This window comes from Engystomops pustulosus, chromosome 1, assembly GCF_040894005.1.
Source record: "Engystomops pustulosus chromosome 1, aEngPut4.maternal, whole genome shotgun sequence".
Taxonomy (NCBI): domain Eukaryota; kingdom Metazoa; phylum Chordata; class Amphibia; order Anura; family Leptodactylidae; genus Engystomops; species Engystomops pustulosus.
In genome coordinates, this window is record NC_092411.1 from 201,727,718 (window position 1) to 201,753,291 (window position 25,574).

General features: G+C 37.8%; 1 protein-coding gene across 6 annotated transcripts in view; it reads right to left on the bottom strand.

Annotated features, from left to right (window-relative positions):
- STPG2 (sperm tail PG-rich repeat containing 2) overlaps positions 1-25,574 on the bottom strand; it is a 373,296-nt gene that overhangs the window by 153,292 nt on the left and 194,430 nt on the right. Inside the window, exon 13 of one of the 6 annotated variants that reach the window (XM_072118084.1) lies at positions 13,249-13,331. The exons of the other annotated variants lie outside the window; for them this stretch is intronic. Coding sequence (XP_071974185.1) covers positions 13,264-13,331 — 68 coding nt within the window. The 3' untranslated portion in view covers positions 13,249-13,263. Of the gene's footprint in view, positions 1-13,248; positions 13,332-25,574 lie in introns of those variants that run through there. 6 annotated transcript variants of the gene reach the window in all.

The window sequence follows — 25,574 nt, forward strand, 5'->3', positions numbered from 1 at the left end:
TATGCCGTCACACATGTGGCAACTTAACGAAATACATTTATCTGGGTATCATCAGACCCCAGGACACGGCTCCAGTAATCCATGCCCTTAGTCTCCTAGACTTCGGCAAACGGTTGGTTTACTTAAGAAAGCTTCCTTCTAGAGCAACTCGCTTGTGTCCCCCTTTTTTTTATTATGGGTTCATTTTTAACCATTATATTGTAATTTGACTTAATAAAATTTATAACTTTTTACCATTTATTACGTTTTTCTGCTGTATATGTTGGCTTTTTCACCCCTTTCTTCGAGGGTTGAATGATAGGTTTTGACCATAAATCTTAAACCTAGAGAAAAAATATGGCTACTCAATGCCTGGCCCATATGACACTCCTTAAAACAAATACACAGACTACAGACCCTCTACACAGCAGATCTCCTATCATCACCTCAACTGAGGAATTGTTTTTGAGACTATCCTTGAGAGTTGGCTAGTATAATGAAAAGGGATAAGGTAAGTCCACCATGAGCTAAGATCCTAACTATGTGGAGAGCATATTTTTGTATATATTATGTATGTATATTTTGTATCATGCTCCACACATTCAAGTCATCATCCCACAGATCAAGCCAATCCTATCCTCTGAATGAAGTGATAAAAGATGAAAATAATCTAAAAGGAGTGTGAATATTTACATTTAAAAAATAAAAAGATTGCAATTCATAACTACTGATCACGACTGCACCATTGTTATTTAACATGAAACATGAAAACAGATTAGGTCCCTTCTTCAGCAAATACTAAAATCTATTTATATGCAAATAAGCTATCCATTATTATTAGTACAAGATGAGATTTAGGCACAAAGTAAGAAATAAATTAATCACTGGAAACCATTAACAAATTCCATTTCAAAGCATAACATTTTATAAGCATAGTCTTTGATTTAGTTTAGAGAAGAAGCTGTGAGTTCCACACACAGGTGATGTTGGGGAAGATGACTTCCATTTTTAATATTACAGGTTACTTTTTAAATGATGTAATTACATAATAACTACACAATGGAGAGGAAATAAGGTGCCTTAAAAAAGTTTAATTTATACTTTAAATAATTGTTTAAATTAGGAAAGTTGGACTGTGAACCTCACTGAATAAGGGACTGATATGAATGGTGATAACCTCTGCAAGGAACCTAATTAAACTATTGAGAAATTCCTAGCTTATTCTAGTTAGGAGCCATGATTTAACACATGGTTTCGGTCATGCCTCATCCTCTTATATCATACATCTGTTTTTGTAATTTATCTGTTATGACATCATACCAGTAACAACCTTTGTTTTGTACGACATGATCTTTGTATCTTTTATTATTTAGTATTCATGTTCAATCATGCGTTGTTGATTAAATGCATTGAATGCAATGTTTTTGATAACAAGTTATAACTTTTAAACCGCTATACTGTTATCTGAGATCCTGACTAAAGAAGAGCAGATTGGTCAAAATTGGGGTTCAACAAGATTGTTTGAATTTCCCAAATCCCACCAAAAAAAAACACCAAAATTTGTTTAGTGACCCAAACTTCAGGCCAAACTTTGACCCAAACATGAACACCATTGAAGTCAATCGATAGCCGAATTTTATGACCCAAAAATGGCTGAAAAATGGAGGTATAAGGGCTAGAGTGCTGAAAAATGGTGTGAATGACAAGATAGTTGCCCTTTCCATAATGGGCTAGGGCAAGTTCTTAAAATTCTAACATAAACTAAAAAATAAGCAAAATATAATAGTAATGAAATGCTGTTAATTTCACTGCACTAGAATCACCGTATGTTGATGAGTGGAACTGGGCAGCAGTGTTAGAATGACGTTGAGGGGTAGCTAGAGGTATTAAATAATTGACCTTTTCAAGCACTCCACATGTATTCCCAGAATGAAGAGGCCAAAAGAGGTTAAGGCATTAATCAATGACATTGCAGAGACTGCCTCAAGTTCAATCGCATTGTCTTCAACTCCCTTTCTTTAGTGCTACGCCCTCCAACTCAACCCCATTCGAAACAGAAATGACGTCTTAGCCACAGGTCATGGAGCAGTCACTAATGCTCCATGATAACTTTCTTAGCTGGAAATCCGTAAGCCATCCATCTGACCCACTTAGAGCAACACAGTTACCAAACTCCCAACAACTTGTGTTGGAGGACAAGGATGTGGACAGAGGACCATCACAGGACATCTACAATGATAATGATGAAAACAAAGTGCCAGATTTCTGCAATATGGAGAATGATAAGGAGCGCAGAGATGAAGAAGGTCTGGTAGAAGAAGGTCTGAGGGGTGATGATGATGATGTCCTCAACCCAACATGGCTCAAAGGCAACAATATTTCAGAGGAAAAGCGGTGGTCATGAAGCCCTAGGTAGCCAGCAGAAAATGTGGATAGGTGTAAAGCTGCATATTTTTCAAGACAAAACATGTGTGATTTGCACACTGTGCCATAAAAAATGGGCTGCGGTGGGTGACACACCAAGAAAAAGAGCATGGAAACTATGGCTGCTTCGGTTGCCTCTATCAGCTCCTCCCAAGTGACAAGGCCATCTGATCCCCGCTAAGGGAGGATGTAACACCACCACACATTCCTAAACCTCTTCACAACACCTCAGGAAAGGGTTTAGCTTTATATCCTGTAAACAATGGAGAGAAAGCAGAAGTTTGACCCATCTCATCAATGAACCTTGGTCCTGACAGGGACAGTTGAAATATTGGCCTTTGACAAAGCTGCCATTCCATACAGATTTAAAAATGTTATGGCAGTGGCTGTCCCATATTATGTTATTTCCAGCCGCCACTACTGGGCAGGTCATACCTGCCCAATACCAACAGGTTGTGGAGAAAATAAGGTGTGAACTGTGCAATGCCATTAGTAGCAAGTTGCACATAACTGATATGAGCATGGGCAAGGACATCACATCTCCTTAACTGCCCACTGGTTTAATGTAGTGGCGGCTAAACCTGAGATAGGAATCACAATAGTTAAACCATTGAGAATTAAAGGACTCCTTGCCTCAGTTTGTCTCCTCCTCCCACTCTGCTTCTCTTCTCCCGCCTCCTCATCCATTCAGCATCAATCCCCACCTCCAGCATAGCCATGGGAATATGCAGCAGTCCATGCTGAAACTCATTTGTCTGGGCAAAAGACCACACACCACCCAAAGTAGGTAAACATTCACTCACTATCCAGCCCCCATCGAGGGTGTCAGCCGTTGGTGTTAGCTGCATAATGCAGTTAACATATACTGTGCATGGAGCAGACTCAGTCCGTGAGCCCACTCCATACATCCAACCAACATGTGACGTACAGTTACATGTCGGTAAGGGGTTAAATAATATTAGCTATCACCTATAGGCAAAATTCCAGCACAGAAAATGCCATGCAAATATTTGATTTAGGTATTACTGTATAGTATTCACTGACAGGAGCACCTCTACAATCTATGTATTAACGCATGCTATTCCCTACCAGGAGAACCTTTACAATCTAGGTATTAGTGCTTGCTATCCACTCTCAACAGAACCTTTATGATCTAGGTATTAGTGCACACTATTCACTGACCACATCTCCTTCATGATCTAGTTATTACTGCATGCTATTCACTGACAACAGTTCCTTGATATATATAAATAAATTACAGCTTTTATATTTGCCACACACTGTTTCGTTATGACAAGTTGTACAAGGTTCTGTGTTTATCACGTATGTAAAGAGAAAATTTTTATAGTATTACTTTTTTTTCCTTGACTGTGGTACAGCAAATACTTCTATTTCTTTTTAAGCGACATTTTAAATTTTCTTTTGTCAGATGCCTGTGGTTACACTCTGATACACATTTAGCAAAACAAGTCTAATTACCCCATGATGATGTACTTGTCATTAATCTTACTATTGAAAGTGATCAGAATCCTGCAAGGATATAATTATTCTGATTATTATTGTTTATTTACACAATGTCTGCTTATTCAATAGAGCATGGCGTTTCAGGAGACACATTGAAACATAGTCACAATTATGTATAAAACCCTGGAGATCTAATGACTTTTTCAAGATACATAGAATATTCTACTACTGAAAACTTCAGCTGACACTGAAGTGCTAACATTTGGAACATAACATACACTCTATACTTTTAATTTTCAATTGTTTTTCCAAAAATGTAGCAGGAGTGAGTTTGTCAGAGACAATAGAAAATTTGCATAAGACTAAGGGTAATACTGCTGCATTGTTATAACCCAGGTATTACAAGACACAATCAATGTGGTCCACTTGCAAAATTTGAAGTAATTTTTATTTAATTTAAAATTAAGTGAATTCTGGAGGTGATAATATTAAACCTTGTAATATACTTTATTAACAATGAATATAAAAAAAGCTTCTCTGTTCCAGTCTTTTTCTACTTTCTTCTCCTTTTGTAAACATAGTTTCTGAAGGCTTTCTTAAAGAGTAACCAACCTATCAACAAAACTGCATAAATCAAAAGTATGATGATAATAGTAAACTTTGTAATATACTTCATTAAGGAAACAGGAAAAAAGGTTTCTCTGCTGGTGTTTCTTCTTTTTTGTGATCAAAGATTCTGAATGCTTTCTTGACTTTCAAAAAAAATGCAGAAATCAAATGTACAGATGATAATAATGAACTTTGTAACATTCTTTATCAAAAAATATGTTCCTGTGTTCTACTTTTTCTAATGATTTTCTTCCTCTTTTAAGATGTTTTGTTAATCAGCTTTCTGCCTTGTCGGTCTCTGAATAGTGTAATCTCCTTACAGAGGTGAACCATCAAGTGAAATATCCTCTACCTATTGTAAGAGTTAATCATTAGCCACCTTATCTGTCCGATGTGGACTGGGCCTCTGAATTCTTTCAGATACACCGCTCAGTACGGGAGAAAGAAGCATTAGAAGAAACATCAGCTGTCAGTGTGGTAGGAAAGCTCAGTTATTAGATAAAGTAGAAAATATCAGAAGCACTCCAGGATGAACTATTAAATCAAAATCTTGCTTTATTCATCAGAGGCATGATGCTTGATGAAGACCTACATGGTCGAAATGTTCCACCACACCTCTGATGAATAAAGGAAGACTTTTGATTTAATACTTCATCCTGGAGTGCTGCTTATATTTTCTTCTTTACATACAATTACATTCTGGCAACTAGGATCAACATCTGGCGTGCACCCTTATCTATATGTGATTTACCACTAATTTGTTGGCTGACTGGATGCTGTTCCACACATGAATATACACTGCTAAAGCACCATGAAAATTAAGGGTGGAAAGTATAAAGTGTACGTTTATCACTTATTGATTGGTGCTGTTCCATTAAAAGTTTAGATAGCTTTAAAGGAATAAAGTATACAACTGCCCAAAAGGGATAGTTATGTAGTAACAAGTAGAATGACACTTAACAATTACAAGTATGTGGTGCAGTTTATTTAATAATGCTAGAAAAAAACACTGGCTGATATTTTTAATAAATACAGCACCATTGAAATATGATTCTCTGGAAAAATAGCCAGCGCCTATGAACGTCCAATTTTTTTTGTACCTATGTGCAAAAACTCTCGAGTAATGTCACTGTGTGCATGTATGCTAGAGAGCCTCAAAGTTAGCACATAAAGCCCTGCCCACCTATGCACGATGGTGCCTTTACTCTACACTTTACTCTCCTAGCCCTCACTGAATTTCTTTGCTGCCTCTACCTATCTTTAAATCAATATTAATAAGGCATCTGGCTACATAAGTCCCTCAACAATTTAAAAACCCGAATTACAGATTTACAATTATGCAATTATCTATACGACTACAAGAGAATGGATCCTAGTAGCGCTATCTCTTCAGAAACTTAGATTCTCTCAGGCTACACACAGCAACTTATTAATTTTTTTAAAATATAATATACAGAAGTACAGTGCCCACATAAAATATACATTTGTCAGATAAAAAGGTTATAAAACAATATAGTGTACATATGATACATGCCAAACGGTCATGAAAATAAAAGGGATAAAAATAAATAGCCTTACAGATGAAACAGTTACAGTGACTCGCCGCAGTGTTCGCCGCAAGAATTCTTAGGTAGCCTTCAAAAAGGTGTTGCAGTCTTAAGATAACTTGCAATAGGCATTAGCATAGCTATATAATTTATAGACAGTAGGTCTTCTTTCCACCTCCGAACTAGTGACGTCACTGAGAATAGGATGTTTACATGTTACTAAAATATACCTCTCCCCGCAGTCAGACATATTATTTTAGGTGAGATGTTATTAAATACCATGACTATGGATGGGATGGTGGAAAAATATGCTATTACCTCTAATCCACCGGAAACCTTGTCACCTTTTAACCCATACCAGACAAGAGGGGTCTATGACCAGGAATAAGGGTGGTAGGTGATTTAGTGGGGTTCCTCAAGTCCAACCTACTCAAGGATGTGGGAGGCGACCTCATAACTAAAGATTATGTCCATTGCCTCTGGTTCTAATTTCTGTCAGGAAAGAAACACATCAAACTTTCCCATCCTTTGATCCTATGCACAAGACTTGTGGTCTAGAGAGGCTCTTTTATACTTCCACTCTTTCATGTGGCCCGGGTGTTGTATCTCCCCTGCTGTGTAGTTTTCCTGGATAAACTGAAAATACAGACTTCTTGTCTCTGCTCATGTTCTTAATTTAACTAACATTTGCACTACAAAAGGGTGAGTTTATGGCTAGCTATGACCAAACGTGAATGTAATTAAAAGGGTTAAAGAGGACTGGAGACAAGTACTTATGGTTATATTTCATATTTTACCACATTGTGCATCTCCTTATTGGGATCCACTACTTTGGAAAATACTTTCATTTACAGAAACAGTAGACCCTTGGGCACTCTGCTAGTACCAATATGATTGGTTTATGTAACCATAAGTGAGCATATGATGTACAAGATTCTGTATGTTAAGCCATAAATGTACTCTACTAGAGATGTAAAGGCATCTTCACTATTCATGTGTCATGCTTACCTACAAAACATACAATTTTACATAAATATAATTAAATATACAATGTATATACTCAAGTATAAGCTGACCCAAGTATAAGCCGAGGCCCTTAATTTTACCACAAAAACCTGGTAAAAACTATATATTTTTTACTCGAGTATAAGCTGAGTTTGGGTTTTCAGCACATTTTTTGTGCTGAAAAACTAGGCTTATACTCGAGTATATATGGTAAGTGTTTATTAAATAAAGATTTATATATTCAATAAAGGTGAATATATTTGTGATACATTGGATGTGTATAAAAGTGGTATAATTTGAACGTAAGAATTTTAACAACAGCAGTTACATTGCTGAAATTCCCAATTTGTCCTAAACTCTGTGAATTTCTACTTGGTATTACTGTTGATTATTCCTATTTTGGCACAAGTAAATGAAGTAGTATTTGTGTATCATATAGAATGGATTGCTCAACATAATTTTCATTGACTTTTAGACATTTTCTTACTATTATTATTTACATCTGGCTTCTCTGTGGTAACTAAGAGTATTAATATGACATATATGCACAAACATAATTTGAAAAGACTTTTGGCACAAGGAAATATCTATGTATAGTATTGAGCCCATACCATAGAAATAATCTATGAACAGCCAAACAAAGATTGGTGTGCAAAAATTGTCTCACAAGAAGGAGCCCCTGAGGAAGCCACTGTGTGTGGCGGAATGCGTGTGGTTATCACTCTTTGCATCAGATCATCTTCATTCTTTGTTTGATTATTAATCATTCTCTACTAACAACAACTACCAGCGCAAACCCCTGTTAAACACCTGTCAAAACTGTCCCCCGAAAGTGCGATCAATGACCCTTAGTAAATAAGCCCCAATGATTTGAATGGTCAGTTGTCACACCATATTTTGGTGACATTGGGCTGGGGAAGGTGTGGGCTACACTAGTTTTTTGCTACCAAACCCATGTATATGCACTCTTTGTTGTGCAGTTTTAATTGTTTTTCTTACATACACCGAGAAGAAGGAGGTGAACTTTGGCGGACCTGATCAGGGAAGCGACACATGCAGGATATCGGGCGCTTCTTCATGAATGGCGGCAGAGTTCATCCTCGTCGGACAGTCCAGATCGGGGATCGCGCAGGGACCGGGTAAGTAAATGTGCCTCACAAGCTTTAGTTTCATGTACTGTTTAAAAGGAAATCTGCCATTAAACTAAAGCAAGATAAACCAGGGAACTTACTCATAGATCCAGGCACTGTGACTATGGTAATTGTCCTATATTTGTTATCTATGGCCTTCTTCCTTCTAAAATCAACTTTAAAATGTTGCTAATGAATATGAAGGACTACCTTAGCCCCTCCAGTCTGCTAATGTGGCACTGCAAGCTTACTTCTGCTGAGCTTACAGGATGTGTAGTGGGGAGAGTGAGACTGAGACGTGTTACAGTTTGTAAAGCCAGACAGGGGCTAGGGTAGCCCTTCAGCTTCATTAGCATAATTCTAAAAGTTGATTTTCTAAGGAAGGAGGCCATGGCTAACAAATAAAAGAAGATTACCACAGTCAAGGTTCCTGGATCTATGAGTAAGTGTCCCTGGTTTACTCATGCTTGACAGTACTTTCTTGTACTATTCATGCTTGTATTGCATGACAGTACAAGAAAGAACATGAACCATTTAAAGTGTTTAATTGTGGTGTTTTTGATGGATTTTATCAAGAAAGATTGTAATTGTATATATAAGTTATTTTGGTTTATGTCACATATCTGTCAATACTCCTTTTTTTTTCTTTATTTTGGGTGATGTAAATTTCTATGAAAGGCAAGCATAGGCTTTTGAGCACTATTCTATTCATACAAAGCATTATGTAATGTATAAGAAAGAAATATTAGGATTGACAAATTTAATCCATGCAGACAGGTTTTAATTAGAAAAGGCCATTAATGAATGTGAGGTCTATTATTTAAAATGGCACATTGAAGAGACTTGATTAGACCTGATTGCTGGTGACATTTAAGCAAAATATGAATAAATCAAATTTTAAATTTAAGCTTTAAAAGTCGATCTTTTGATATCCCATATGGAAACCAATATGCAGTTAGATGTTTTCTGATAACTTTCTTTGTTCTATGTGTTTGATGTTCTGTCTTTATCACACATCAAACTATAGAATGCCGGATAAATACCATATACACTGGCATTTAAGCGACCTCACGAATATAAGCCGAGGTACCTAATTTTAACTGGGAACTGGGAAAACCCCTACTTGAGTATAAGCCTAGGGTGGAAAATGCATTGGTCACTGCCTCCACCAAGTGCCCTGACCCACAATATATAGCCAGCTAGCCCCTGCCCTCAGTATATAACCAGCCAGACCCTTCCCCCTAGTATATAGCCAACCAGCCCATACCCTCCAGTATATAACCAGCCCCTGCCCTCCAATATATAGCCAGTCAGTTCATGCCCCCTAGTGAATAGCTATCCAAACTATACCACCCAGTATATGGCCAGCCCATGACCTCTAGTATATATCCAGCCAGCCCATGCCCCCAGTATATAGCCAGCCAGCCCCTGCTCACAGTTTATAGCCAGCCCCCTGCCTGAGGTATCCCCTGCCTGAGGTATGCCCAGCCTATAAGAAATAAATACAAACTCTATACTCACCTTTCCGACACCATCAGCACCATTGGCAGACACACTATGATGTCAGCAAGCGGCTGATGTCATGGTGTGTGCGACAGAATGTGCAGAGACATGGAGTCGGAGCATCATAAGAGAGAAGAGGAGGGGGGCGTCGGAAAGGTGAGCACAGAGGTTTTTTTAATACTCGAGCATAAGCCAAGATAGGTTTTTTCTTCACATTCTTTTGTGCTGAAAAACTCTGCTTATACTCGAGTATATACAGTAAGTGGTCTGCTGAGGATGTCAGGAGTTAGTGGAATATTGTATCACCTGCATTTTCATTTTAATGCAATGCACTAATGAGAAAATTACAGTGATTGTTCAATAGTTATATTAGCATTTTATTCTCTATGTTTTACCGATGTGATTCTAATATATATATATATATATATATATATATATATATATATATATATATATATATATATATATATTCAATGATCGACATTATAGTTTCAATCATATCTTACAGGAACATATTATTGATATGCAGTATGTGACCTTGACTAGTTCAGTTAAGTCTTTGTGAACATATGTGTTTCAGTAATTCTGAAGGTTACCCATCTTTTCAATGATCACCAGCATCACTTGACAACTTCCTTTTAAAGCAAATAGATTTTCTGTACTATAATTTTCCGTCCTTACAGGAAGATATTGTTCGCTGAATTCCCCATTACACAGTTTTAGCTGACAAATGACATTACACAACCTTATATTTCACATATCACAAGTCAAATGTTGGTGCAATTCACATATGAGTGACAGACAAGGTAGAGTGTTATGTTCAAAGCCTACAATCAATGAACCATAAAATATATAATTATAATTCTGACTTACATGCAGAACCATACGCATTATTCAGACAAGTGCTGTTGAAAATAATTACCCAAATGTCCCAATGGAGCAAACTAATTTCCTAGACTGGTATCCAAGAACTGGTGTAACATTAAAAAGAAAGTCATAAATGACATTAATGATATTACTCCATTACTGAAGTTCCCTACTTATGTGCTTATTGTTATTATTCAACAATGACCTTCTTGACTTACAGTGACCTTAAACATATTTAGAGCATCTGTATCTACTATGTGTGTCTACAACACAATGCCATCAATTAAACCACAAAAGATACACAGTTCATCAAAACTAGAGCAGCAACAAAATAATTATGGTGCCCGGCAAATCCAATTAGGTTGTTGGTTTCATGGTAATAGCAACTATTTCAAATTGGAAGACAATCTATTACCCAACAGTTGTCTGCTTGGTGCATCCTCTCTGTTTTATCATATCCCCCCCCAAACACACAAACACACACACCCACTCACACAAACTACTGAGGTGGTCAAATATTAAATTTGAGGAGTGTTGCCGAATAAGGCTGAAATTGGAAGATATATCATGTGTGCTTTACATCTGTGTTATAGAGTATCAATGGTCTCACCCTGCTCCTCTTCTCGTTTTGGATTTCTTAAATAAGGTGACAACAAGTTAGAAATCACCTGTCTATAGAAACTGTCAACTGTCAAGGCACTGTTGCTTGTTGACAATGACTGCACACTTAGGCTACATGTTCACGTACTTGGCCATGAAAAAAGGACGTTAGAATCAGTTTTTACAAGGTCGATTTGCATCAATCTAACATCTGTTTTTCTTAGATCCTCATGAACTATAGCCTATGAGTGATCCTTAAAATATGATTCTAACTAGGACATGCTGTACTTTTTAATGGACTGGTTTCACACTGTTAATACTGTGGGCTCTGATCCATTAAAAAGTATTGCATTAAGTGCAGCCATGTGTTAAGAGCCACCCGTGTGGCACAGGGACAATTATTACTGTGTGCTTTTGTGCTCAGTAAACTTTTAGATTAGAATCAAATTGGGGGCTACAACAGCCACAGTTTACTATTGCATTCCTACAAATCCTCTTTTTTGCCTTTCCACAGAATTAGCTATAAACAAGCAATATAACATTGGGTGACAATAGCAGGTAACTATTATCCCACGTTATCTTCTAACCTTCTTCAATAGGTGTGACTTATGTAATCACTTAGTGCCTTTAGTGTACAAAGTATAATATCTTCTTGCTATAGGGGACAAGTGAGAGTTTTCACAAACAAAATGTAAGCAGGCATCAGTTTCAGTTTCATCCCATGGGGGCAAGAACCAAACATTTAGGATAAAACATCATGAACTGAGCATTTTATTCGGATATTCTAAAGAAATATTAAATAAACACATTACTTTACATATTACATAACTAAGTGGTGTATTGTGTAGCTGTAATATGGAATTATTTGGTATCAGCAATAGTTTTTGTTAATAGTAGAGTATTAAAACAATATTAACAGGACAATTTCTCCCTTAAAAGCATTCAAATAATGCCCTTTCCTTTGGTGTCTCTTATTAGGCTTTCATTCGGTGAAAGCTAGCTTTGTTCGTTATATACACTACCTCTCGGAAGTATGGAATCACTTAGAAATTTCTGTAATTTTGAAAGAAAAGCACATTTTCTTTCAATAAAGCTAACATTAAATGAATCATAAATACACACTATACATTTTACATGTCAAGTTTTCACGCAATATCTTCCTAGGTATATATAAGCCCATTTCCAACAACCACCACTCCAGTGGTTTAATGGTACATTGTGTTTGCTAACTGTGTAAGAAGGCTAATTAATGTTTAGAAAACCCTTGTTCAAGTAAGCTAACACAGCTGAAAACAGTTTGGCTGATTACAGAAGGTATAAAACTGACCTTCCTTTTTGCTGGTTAAGAAACTGGAGCATCACATTTGCTTGTTCTTTGAAACTCTGACAATGGCCAATAAAAAAAGAACTTTCATGTGAAACTCGACAGTCTATTCTTGTTCTTAGAAATGAAGGACATTTCATGCAACAAATTGCCAACAAAACTGAAGATTACCTACACAGTTGTGTACTACAAACAGGCTCTAACCAGAGTAGAAAGAGAAGTGGGAGGCCCCACTGCACATCTACAGCAACAAGACAAGTACATTAGAGTCTCTTGTTTGAGAAACCTTACATGCCCTCAACTGGCAACTATGGGACATGGGAAGATTAGAAAAAAAGTGTTACAGACAGATGAATCTAAATTTGAGGTGTTTGGATCACACAGAAGAACATTTGTGAGACACGGAACAACTGAAAAGATTCTGGAAGATACCTGACACCATCTGTGAAGCATGATGGAGGTAATGTGAGTGTCTGTGTTTGCTTTATTTTCAACACATTTCAAACCTGTAGGTTCTTAGTCGTAGCCAGGCTTATATCAGATATTTATATCAGTGATGTCCTAGTTTTTACATTTTTCTTTAATAAAATGGATTTTTGATCACAACAATTTTTATGCAAAAACTTGGAAGCTGGATTTTCCCCTTTTTCTCATTTCCCAATCACTGCTGGCCCCCCAACAAAGACATCCGTGCTATCCTTGTGGAGACTATTACCTACTAGGGAGGTGATCTGAACCCTATTTATTCTTTTTTTCTTCCTATATGCAAAAATTGGTGATTTATTCAGGCTTGATTTTGTTGTTAGATTTCCTATACAGAAATATTCAGTCTCCATGGAAAGGAGTGTTCATGAGTCCTGCATACAGTAACAGGGAAATCTACGGATTAGATAAATTATAAAAGGTTAATCTAAGGTCTTAAATAGAACTTAATTATCCGACATTATAGGTATACTTGTTCAAAAGTCTTAGAATCCCAGATGCAGTAAAACAAGCCATGGGTGAAGTGAACAATAGGGGATTTAAGTTAGTGCTGATTTTTGATCTCTCTTATAAATGTGCCAATATTTCATTTTGCTCATTCTGCAATAAACTAAAGAGAATCTAATTTTTTAACTCAGTGAAGCTGCATAGTAACTCCTGGAGATTTGCTGTGCCTCATTACTTTTAATTTCAAAATAGTGCACTGTTTCCAAAAACTCATAAAACAACTAAAACAAATGCTCTTTAATTATTACCAAACAGGATTTCTTTACTGTGAACCTCGAGATCCTCAAACAAGTAACGTGTCTGTGATTTCCAATGGAGATATCAAGATGAATTCATGTATTTAATACAGTAATTATCCCACCAATTCTCAAACTGTTAATCCTGAGGATATATTCAGGCTTACAACTTGTAGGCATCAAAAGAGAATGTATTAAAGTGACTGTTCCAAAGCTCCATTGTCCCCACTGTAAATGAAATGACTATGAAAATACAGAGAAATTTATAATGCTCTCTTAGAGTGAATATGTGCCCATTACAGCTTCAGTATTATTTATTGGACATAAAGTATGTCAGAAGATGTGCTGTTGACTATAATGTTATACTTAGTTTGCATTCTGTCCTGCACTAGTCTGAATCCTGCCTTATTTCGCTCCTTTCTGTCTTAATTGATTTCCAACACACTTGTCTGTCTTTTGTCACTTTGTTCTGGACTGCAGACAGTTAAGTTAACTGTGATAGACAGATGCCTTCTCCAATCATTTTCTGGACTGGGACTTTCATATTTCACAAGACGCTTCTAGATTTCCATATTTTGGATCTTCTGATCATCCTTTTTTTTCTCTAGATTCTGTACTGCGCTATCATCTTATTTTTGAACCAAATTTGTATGAATATTCTTCTGCAGAGGAATGTAACTTCAACCATTTGTCCTTACTGCTTAGGGTAGGATGAGCAATTAAGTAGGTATAGCTGGAGGAATCTAGCTTTAGGGCTCACTACCTGTGTCTGTCGTACCTTTCCATTATTGTCCATTCAATCATAGCAGATGTATAGCCCCAGTATAATAAGTATAAGTGATGATGCTTGGTGATTTTGCCTCATTCCCGGTGTTACAGAAAGCTAGACTTCATCTTATTGGACACAAAAATTAACCAAAAAAAAACAAATCAGAAGAATTACTATCACACTATGAATACACCTAAAAATCATTGCAAGTGAAAATATTGTAAACAGTAAGAACCAAGTGTTCTTACTGTTACATTGACTAACATGTAAAATTAAAAGCAAAAATTCTAATTTAATTTTCCGTTGTCCACGGCTATCACCCTCTGATAACCGGTATTCTGAGCCGGCTACATACTGGGGGCAGCATGCTGTCATGCTAAATACTGGGAAGCAGGGGGCTGGCAGGCTATATACTGAGAGGCAGGAGACTGGCTTGCTATATGCTGGGTAGAGGCTGTTACTAATGAATTTCCCAACCTAGGCTTATACTCAAGTCAATAGGTTTTCCCAGTTTCTGTGGTAAAATTGGGTACCTCGGCTTATGTTTGGATCAGCTTATACTTGAGTATATACAGTAGTTAGTATATAATTATGTTCACTGAGAAAATGATACCTTTATTGATAGCCTTTAGTCCAATATGTTCTTTTGTTATATGTTGTTTAGAGACACCAGGGTCACGAGCATAGGGTATTAAGTATGGCGATTTACATAAACATAAGTCTCCAAAATCATATTCAAAGCTTAAAACAGTCACTTTTTGGCAGAGATGAGTCACTCTAAAAGGATGACTGTTGACACCTAATATAATGCAACTTAAGCTCCATGCACAATTCTTATGTTATCATTTTATAGATGAGAATCTCAGCTTTGAATATATATAAACATGAACATAAATCTCCAAAATCATATTGGGGGAGAGGTGAAGGTGGGCAGCAGCCAGTGATTAAGGACAGTCAAATCAATGGGGTGCTTTCTTCTGTTGAGCAGCATATACTCTCAGTGGAAGCTGAGGAGGATGCAGTACTGCTGCTACTGCCCCCCTCCCCATAGACTTCAATGGCCTCCACTGTGTACACATCACACAGCAGGAGGCAAGAGGATGGAATAATGTAGATTACATCATTCCATCCTGCTTTTTGAACAGTATATGATGTATACTATGTATGTAGAGACAGAACTGTGCATCCATCTGGCACTGTATGTCTATGTATACACTGAGCGGATACTTTGGGAGTTTAAGTTTTTGCACCTCAAGTTGTGTCAAACACTACTCTGTAGCCTTCTCCCAGGTCTTCAGCTCTCTGGACACTTACTTGCAGGAAAGCTGTTAACTCTAAGTACTTACACAGCACACACTATTCACTTTGTGTTGTTGTTCCACTGCTGGTTTCTACTACTTATTTCATGCTCCTGCATTTAATGGACTTACATTTTAGTCACTATGAATCCATTCCATTCACTATATAAATGTACACACTGTGCATAACTTAGTGGCTTAATTTGTTAGAATCTTATTGAATTTGCTGCTAAGTTACTTTATGAGTGAATACATGGCATAATGGGAGCACCTTTAAGTCATTACCATATTGTGGCTTGGATTGTGATAATTACCTGGTTTCCCTAGATAGAGGAATAATGTATTAGGTAATACACATAAGACACCTACTAAAGATAGATGGGGAATTGAATAACCAAACAGCCAGTAGTCATCAGCCCTTTTATCCCTTACTCTCTGCCTGCCAAAGAGTCCTTATCAGATAGGCAGAAAGAAGAGCTAGCAGTACTGAGGTCACATTAACTGTACTGTATCAGTTAAGGTGAACTATTTAAATTTCACTTTTCACATACACTTCTTTCTTCTAAAAATGTTTTAGCACTTCTGCTATCTGTGTGATATAAGAGCAGAAGCTGACAAGAAGCATCAGTCTGAATTCATCATTCATGCATACACTGTATACTCAAATGATAGACATCTTATGTTACCTGGCAAAGACTTAAGAGTTAATGTTCTAGCTCAATAATGGATCCATAAAGTGATATTCTGCAAGATCAAGCAGGTTAGAAAGGATTACAAGGCTTTTATTATTGACATGGAACCATTTCCTTTTTTTGTTTTAAATTAAAAATACTATCTTCTTCCAAACCTCATATCAGAATAACATTAAACCTTCAATGCTCTGACAAGTGTTTGGCAGCAGTAAACCTCAAGTTATCCAACATTCAATAGCAGTCCAGTATTGTCAAGTAAATGTTGAAAAATCATTACACTGCATCCGTAAGTAAAAGAGGATAATAAAAAAATCTGGAAATTTGAGCAGCTCGCCTTAAAGGGAATATACATGGTAGATTTTTCATTTTAACTCCTTAATGATGTGGCCTGAAAAGCCTTTAATGACTAGGGCATTTTTGGCTAATTTTTTTCGTACTTGGCCATACCTTTTTTTTTTTTTTGAGTGTTACCTTTTTTTTTTTTTGCGGCTAAATAAAAGTTTAAAGATTTTTTGCATTTTTAGTTTTATTTGGGGAAAGAGGAAAAAGGCTTTTTTGAAATTTATAGTATATATATTTAATTTTCAAACTAACTTAAAAATAACTTTATCAATTCCTTATTTTTGTTTTGGTCATTTTGATATACAATATGTATAGTCTTGGCAAACAGGGCGACTAATTTTTAAAAACAATATACATTTTTTTTTCTATTACAAGTTTTCCACTGTAACTATCCATGGTTATGTGACGTGATTGTATTATGTCAAACAGGTGCAATGCTCGGTAATATCATAGAGAGGAATCAGAGCTGAGTGATATATCAAGCTGTGCATTTGTGTGACATCATATGATCATGGATAATAATAATAATAATTTAATTTATTGTCTCCAAAAAAGGGGAAAAGAAGATGTCACAACTGATGTTTTAGCATCATTACCTTTAACTGGTGTAACATCCTTGGATTTGGTTTACAAGAGATAGTTTATACCTTATAAGTGGCATTTGATGTATATGGGAACAGGAAAAGATAACTTGAGGGGATGACGTGGCAGTTGAATTCTACCATTTTATTATGCAAAGGAAGTGACCCTTTCTAGGTGGCCAGTTTATGGCTTTCACCAGGGTTGATTCCATTTGCCAACTAATCAGCCAACTGCAGCCGTGGGAACTGGAGTTTGAAAGAGTATTTCAACCAGTAAGATATCTTCAACATGTTAGTCAATGGAATACAAAAAATGGAAAAAAGCGCCTCGGGTGATATCGTTGAGTGAAGTTGTATGTAGAAATGCCAAAGAGGTGCTCACCTTGTGGATCCTTCAATTAGCGCAAGTATGACCCAGCCCGGGGTACAGCTAGAGCAGTCCAGAGGATGAGTGGATGTTTAGCAGACACTAGTTCCCAGGATACAGGAGGCAACTTTGAATATGATTTTGGAGACTTATGTTTATGTAAATCGCCATACTTAATACCCTATGCTCGTGACCCTGGTGTCTCTAAACAACATATAACAAAAGAACATATTGGACTAAAGGCTATCAATAAAGGTATCATTTTCTCAGTGAACATAATTATATACTAACTACTGTATATACTCAAGTATAAGCTGATCCAAACATAAGCCGAGGTACCCAATTTTACCACAGAAACTGGGAAAACCTATTGACTTGAGTATAAGCCTAGGTTGGGAAATTCATTAGTAACAGCCTACAGTATACTGCCCCCAGTATACAGCCAGCCAGCCCACCCATGCCCCTAGTATATAGCCAACTTGCCCATGCCCCCCAATGCTCCCAAGTATATAGTCAGCCCATGCTCCCCAGTACATAGCCAGCCAGCCCACTCATGCCCCCAGTATGTAGCCAACCCATGCCCACATATTATAGCTAGCTTATTCCCCCAGGATATAGCCAGCCCCCAGTATATAGCTAGCCAATGCCCCCAGTATATAAACAGCCAGAAAGACCCCAGTATATAACCAGCCCATGGCCTCTAATACATAGCCAGCCCTTGCCCCAGTATACAGCCAGCCAGCTAGCCCCAGTATATAGCCAGCCAGCCCCAGTATATAGCCAGACAGTCCTAAGTATATATCCAGCCAGCCCCCTGTATTTAGCCAGCTCCTGTCCCTATATTATAGCCAGACCATTCCCCCAAGATTTAGGCAGCCCCCAATATATAGATAGCCAATGCCCCCACCCACATATCAAAATGTGTCCCAAAACCCTTCACCCATTGAAATTAATGGCACACAAGTCTTTTTCTGCAAACCACACAGCCCACAATAATAATATTTTTTCTAGTTTTCTAGCATCTTTTGACTGATTATAACGATAACCCTTTGCATACAGTGGAAATTTCTCATACCCTTAGTCCTGTGCATGTATTAACAGCAGGAGATTACATGGACATGTGTTTTTATTATTATCATACTTTTTAGCACAAAATCAAAGCATTGTTTTTACAACTTTGACAGATTGCATAATTTATAGATATAGGCCCACATTTACTAAGAACAGTGAAAACTGCACTTTGTGTAGTGTGCCTGTGTATAGTGCAGAGGGCTTCATAAATGCGGCGCATGTTCCACTGAGCACCAGAACGCCCATTTCAGTGCAGAAATTTGTGTGGCACAGACACTTCTTACATAACTGTGAAAGCACTGAAAAGAATGTGCAAAGTCTGCCCTATCTATTTCATAGATGGGAATAGTAAAGAGTTAATGTTTTTCACTGGAATAGGTATCAATTACATACAACACACATTTCTAGCATTCATATCGAAATCTACAGTATGATCAACCATAAACAGGTTCTGAACTCTCACTTATGCTGTTCTAAAAACATTCTGAATAAATACAATCACAGAACTAACTAATCACAACTTGGGACAATGAGTTGACTTAAAGGGAACCTGTCACCAGAGACCTCATTTTTACAAAAGACAGGTTGCAGAAGCCCTTTACACCTACATTGTGAGCATTTGAATTAGAATATAATTGTGTGTTTTAACCTACCTATCTTCCTATCAAAATTATCAGGTGAGTCCCAGGATATGTTTTGGTTTGGATGCATTTAAAGAAAAAACACATGCTGTACATGCTCAAACACTCCTCAGCTCACAGCCCATCCTCTATCTGCAACTGTACAACTCCTATCTCCTGCTCCTTCACTCAGGGAAAGTGGTCATATCTGTGAGCTGACATCAGTAGGGGAGGAAGGAGTTGTACAGGCTTCTGCAATATGTCTTTAGTGAATATGAGGTCCTTGGTGACAGGTTCCCTTTAAAGAGAACCCGTCATGCAAAATAACCCCCCTAAACTAAATATATTTACATAAACTGCCATTAGAGAGCATTGCCTCTGTCCCTTCATTGTCCCTCTACATGCCTGTAAACCTAAGCAAAGAGGTCCTAAAGCTGTATGCAAATGACCTGTGAAATGTCCAATGAAGCATTAGCATATTCAAGCTGTCCACTCTATTCATGAGTGGGAGGCACAGCCACACCCTCAGTGCTTGACTGACAGCCTGTATAATGATGTGAGGCTGTATAATGATGTGCTTCCTGGTGCTGGTGGCCACGCCCCCTGCAGCCTGTGTGGAGAGATACAGCAGCTCCAGGCTGCAGCCATGTTACAGCAATATATTTTGGACGATCCCTTTAATAATTTAGAGTGAATAAAATATCACTTTTAGCTCCTTATGTATACTAAACTGCTGCTTGCTGGCTAAATGGCCAAAAATATAATAAAAAAGATTTTTTTCTTCATCTCAAATGTTTTGTTCAATAAATCTATTAGTTTATAGTCTTTCATAAACTTTATGAGGCATTCTAATTCTGATATTTCATTTTTATGGCAAACAGTGTAATGAAAAAGAAGAGTCATGTATGAGACGTTAATCAAAGTTTATGACAAACACCACACAAGCAATGGGATCTGGCTCAATGTAAAGCAATTCGCATTTAATTACACATCTAATTTAATTGCATTCATCAAATCTTGGGGATGTGATTATGCTAAAGTTAACATCCCCAACATATTATGTAGATATGTAGGAAAATAGGTTCTTCCAAAACCATGATTTAACAATGATATCATTAGTTCACACTATAAAGATAATTAGACTATGGGTGACCTTTTATAACTACGCATAATCTTATGTCCATAAGTGGTTTTCCAGTTTTTAGTAAACAATTAAGTACAATGTATAGTTGGTATATCACTGAACAGTATACTTTATTAATACCAAAGTTATGCCTCAACTATATACATCATCAAGTGACAAGTGATATGTCCGACTTGTAGGCTCAGTAACAAATATTTTTAATAACAATAAATATTTTGTAACAATAATAATAATATATTAATAATAATAACATTTAATAATGTTATTAAATAATAATATTTAATAACAATAAGTATTTTGATAATTTTTGTAACAGTGGATGACTTTAAAGAAGTATTACCATCTAAAGTAATTATGACCTATCAATGGGTCCAACCTCTAGAAACTACTTTTTTCTCAAGATCATTCTATGATTCCATATCTCGGGTGTTCATAACCGAGTTGTGCATTCTTGTTCACCTCCGCACATAAGTCTATGGGAATGAAAAAAAATAGCAAAGGCTTAAAGGGACAACTCTTGTGCGCCTATATGTCTACGGCCCCATGCACACTGCCATCGGGGAAGATTTATGTATGGACGCAACCTTGCGGCCGTACATACGTCCCCCATAGACGGCAATGGCTGCACGGAGCTATACATGTCCTATCTTTCCCCTTCTTACGCCGTGCATTGCTATGGAGAAGGGAGGGGTCACCACTTCTCCTCTCCTTTTCAGTGAACGTATGCCCACCCGGCTACGGCCCGGCGGGCATACGTTTGTGAGCATGTAGCCTATGGCTGCATGTTGCAGGTAAATAAGAACCAACACCATTTCTCATGTATGAAGGGTGTTGTGTGACTCTGCAGTGAGCTACAATATCCTCCATAAGGATTAGAGAGAAAACAGTTGTGTGCCTCTGTGTCTATGTATGTCATAGCAAAAAAGAACCACTACCATTTCCCAAGTATTCCCCATGTATGGATGGTGTCTTGTGACTCTTCACCCAGCTACAATTGCCTATGTAATGAGCAGTTTCCTATCACCTTACAGCTTCTGCATTGTGGGATTCTGCATTTTATTTTTCCGTTGTCATGTTTAAGCCCAAAGCCTAATCCTTTGGATTTGTAACAAAGAGAAAACAAGGCAGGTCTCAATGGTGGATTTGTATTTGTCTATTGTACTGTAATAGAATGTGCTATTAATACACTTTCAATAGTCTCTTCAGGAAATGGTATAATTGGATTTATCATGTAAAATGAAACAGTACATTTATTCATTTGCTAAGGTCTCAGCTACTGTTTGCCTGAATTCAAGCAATTTGACTAATTTTGACAAAAGTAAGCTACCTGTTGTTTTTATTTCATTCCACTGCTGTGTGTGTGAAAGCAATTCTGCTGCAGATGATACAAACTGGACTTGGCGGATGGAAAAGGACATCACGTGGAAAGAAGGTTTCTGGAGAAATGCTCTTTGAAATGTTCCCTGCAGTGGCGCTGTTTGTAAAAAGCCTCAAGGATTGTGGAAAGAAAAAAATTAGAGAGCAAAGCTTATCCCCAGTAAGCCATGGAGTTTAGTGGCTGCAAAATTCCCTGCATCTATATAATATATATTTATTTATTGTAAGGGGTACGCTATGCCACTAGAACAGTATTTTACAAAATCATCAAAGTATATTGACATAAAAAATTGATGATCGTAATTAGAGAACAGAAATGTCTGCAGCACAGAGAAAGAATATTACAAAATTTCTGAAGGCTCCACCAGTCACCAATCAGTAGGATGTGTACAGGCCTTTGCTTTGATTGGCTTCAGCACATATGAGGCCACGGTATATTAGTCTCTCACACTGCTCCGGTGGGATTTCGTCCACTCTTCTTCCAGTCTCTTCAAAAGTTATGTGACTAGTTCTATGATATTCTGTTTTTTGCTGTGTCGCAGCATTATCCTCCATAAACTATTGCTGGTTGAGTAATGAATGCAAAGAAGGAACCAAGTGTTGTTGAAGAAAATAGAACATCCCATTTCAGCGAGTAATTGATATTGTTTGAATAATGAAAAGGTTCTACAAATTACCAATATACTTTCTGTATCAATTCCCCACAGTTTTCTGCATCTCTGCTTGCTGTCCTTCTATAGAAAGCTTCATTGTTTATTTCCAGTGGACATAAATCTGACCATGGTCACACAAGTGCCCAGAACGTTATATCACACACGGCTCTGATTACTCTATGATATAATGAGCCATGCACCTGTGTGACCATGGTCAGATTTCTGTCCACTGGAAGTAAACCATGAGGCTTTTCATAGAATGACAGCAAGCAGAGGGCTAGAAAACTGTGAGGAATTGATACAGCAAGTATATTGGAAAATTGTATCATTTTTCATCATACAAACAATAACAAAAATTTGCCGAAGTGGCAATACCCCTTTAAGTTTAGAGACAGCAGGCAAACATCACTTTAGATATCCCAATTTTACAAACAATTACCTACAAATATGGTGTCAAATTACAGAAAAGAATTTCAGGATTGGGGTTCTTCAATGTACAGAACTAGAGATACAGACAGTTAAAGAAATAGGTGGTAACTGTATTTTAAACTGCAGCTTACATTTCTAACTATACCAAAATGAAGTCACTGAGGAGCTGGGTTTGGTATCACCCAAGGATACACAAAAACGAGAGAATCACAGGTATCGTTGGGGAGAAAAAATTATATAAAATATAACTTTTAATAAATATACATTAAGATAAAAACTCTCCAATGTGTGCAACCGTGTGTACAGGATCGATGGGGACGTGCCACACTGTCGCACTTATTAGATAAAAACGGACTGTTCCAGCTCAGAGAGTATGACCCACATGTATCATTGGTAGGTATTTGTCAACTCAGTGGCCGGGAGGCAGGTACATCTATAGTGTGGAAAGATGTTCCCGTTGTCTCGTACTCTATTATGAATACATTGAGGCAGTTTCGGGGGGTAATTCCCTGAATGTAACAAGTCCTAATGTGCTACATATACTAGTGTCCTAGTTTCTCATCACTCCACCTCTACGCGTTTCGCCCCTGATAGTGGGGCTCGTCAGGAGACACCTAGAGGATGAGGTATATAGAATGAAGATTAGTATCCTCAATTCATGAAGGACATATACAAAACAAAAGAAAGAACGCTGGCGTCCTGATGGTGGGCGCCAGCGTATGATAGTAGTAGCCGCCGGCGCGGCGGAGCAGCTGGAATATAAATTCGGCAGGCTCCGCCTTGTGGGCCGGGTGCATCACCTCATTGGAGAAAATTCCAGTCCCGTCCAATGGAGTCCATGGGTGGTGCTTATGACGTCATGGACCCACCCACTTCAACATGATTGGTTGGCACATCCCGGTAGGTGGTAGCTGACTAGCCAAGCCACGCCCTACCAATTCGTGACACTGTGAGATCGCCGTTGCGAGAATATAGAACGCAGCGGCAGTGGGCGGTGAAAATAACAAACCGTCCAGAACGTCAGCGTCTGGGAAGAGATGATCCCTTCATTATTAGGGGCGTGCCTGGGTGTCATTACTCCGGTAAGTATCATGTCTCTGGACTGCGACTCTCTGGACCGCGACTGGAAAAATAGCAGGGTAATACATGATATACGGGAAGAACGATACAGCCCTGTATATCAAAATGTACGTATCCAGAACATTAGATCTGATTTTCATATCGATACATCAGATATGCTATACCAAAAGCATGTTTATGCTATATAGCCACTCTTACTACAGCATCAAAACTTGATTCATCGCAGGTAAAAAATGACTCTTCTCTGCTCATTTTCACATGACTTTTGAAGAGGTTTTTTGTAGGTAAACAGATGGGAATTCACATAAAAAAGAATTCTAGAAAAGACATTTCATACCCTACCTAAGTGGCTGGTAGTTTAATGAAGTAAAATCTGGTGAGAGTGTCCATTTAATTTGTTAGCCTTAGTTATCTTTGTTAGGTTCATTGGAACCAACACTCATTACAATAAAATTGTATATGTTTAAAGTCTCGCCAACTCCTCAAGAGCAAGAGATTTCCTTTTAGGATGGCTGCATGCCCAAATTGAGCAGGCTAACAATAGTGGCCCTGATGGGAAAGCCCTGATGTTTCTGTTGTTCCATTTTTTTATGTCCAAAAAAAACTGAAGGTTTAACATTGGTTAGAAAACAGCACATGATTCCCCAATATCATTAGTGAAAAAATCTGTCTTTTTTTTCTCTCTCATATTTGCAACGTTTGTGCAACTTTTGTACACTCACCGGCCACTTTATTTGGTACACCATGCTAGTAACGTGTTGGACCCCCTTTTGCCTTCAGAACTGCCTCAAATCTTCGTGGCATAGATTCAACAAGGTGCTGGAAGCATTCCTCAGAGATTTTGGTCCATATTGACATGATGGCATCACACAGTTGCCGCAGATTTGTCAGCTGCACATCCATGATGCGAATCTCCCGTTCCACCACATCCCAAAGATGCTCTATTGGATTGAGATCTGGTGACTGTGGAGGCCATTTCAGTACAGTGAACTCATTGTCATGTTCAAGAAACCAGTCTGAGTTGATTCCAGCTTTATGACATGGCGCATTATCCTGCAGAAAGTAGCCATCAGATGTTGGATACATTGTGGTCATAAAGGGATGGACATGGTCAGCAACAATACTCAGGTAGGCTGTGGCATTGCAACGATGCTCAATTGGTACCAAGGGGCCCAAAGAGTGCCAAGAAAATATCCCCCACACCATGACAGCACCACCACCAGCCTGAACCGTTGATACAAGGCAGGATGGATCCATGCTTTCAGGTTGTTGACGCCAAATTCTGACCCTACCATCCGAATGTCACAGCAGAAATCGAGACTCATCAGACCAGGCAATGTTTTTCCAATCTTCTACTGTGCAATTTCGATGAGCTTGTGCAAATTGTAGCCTCAGTTTCCTGTTCTTAGCTGAAAGGAGTGGCACCCAGAGTGGTCTTCTGCTGCTGTAGCCCATCTGCCTCAAAGTTCGATG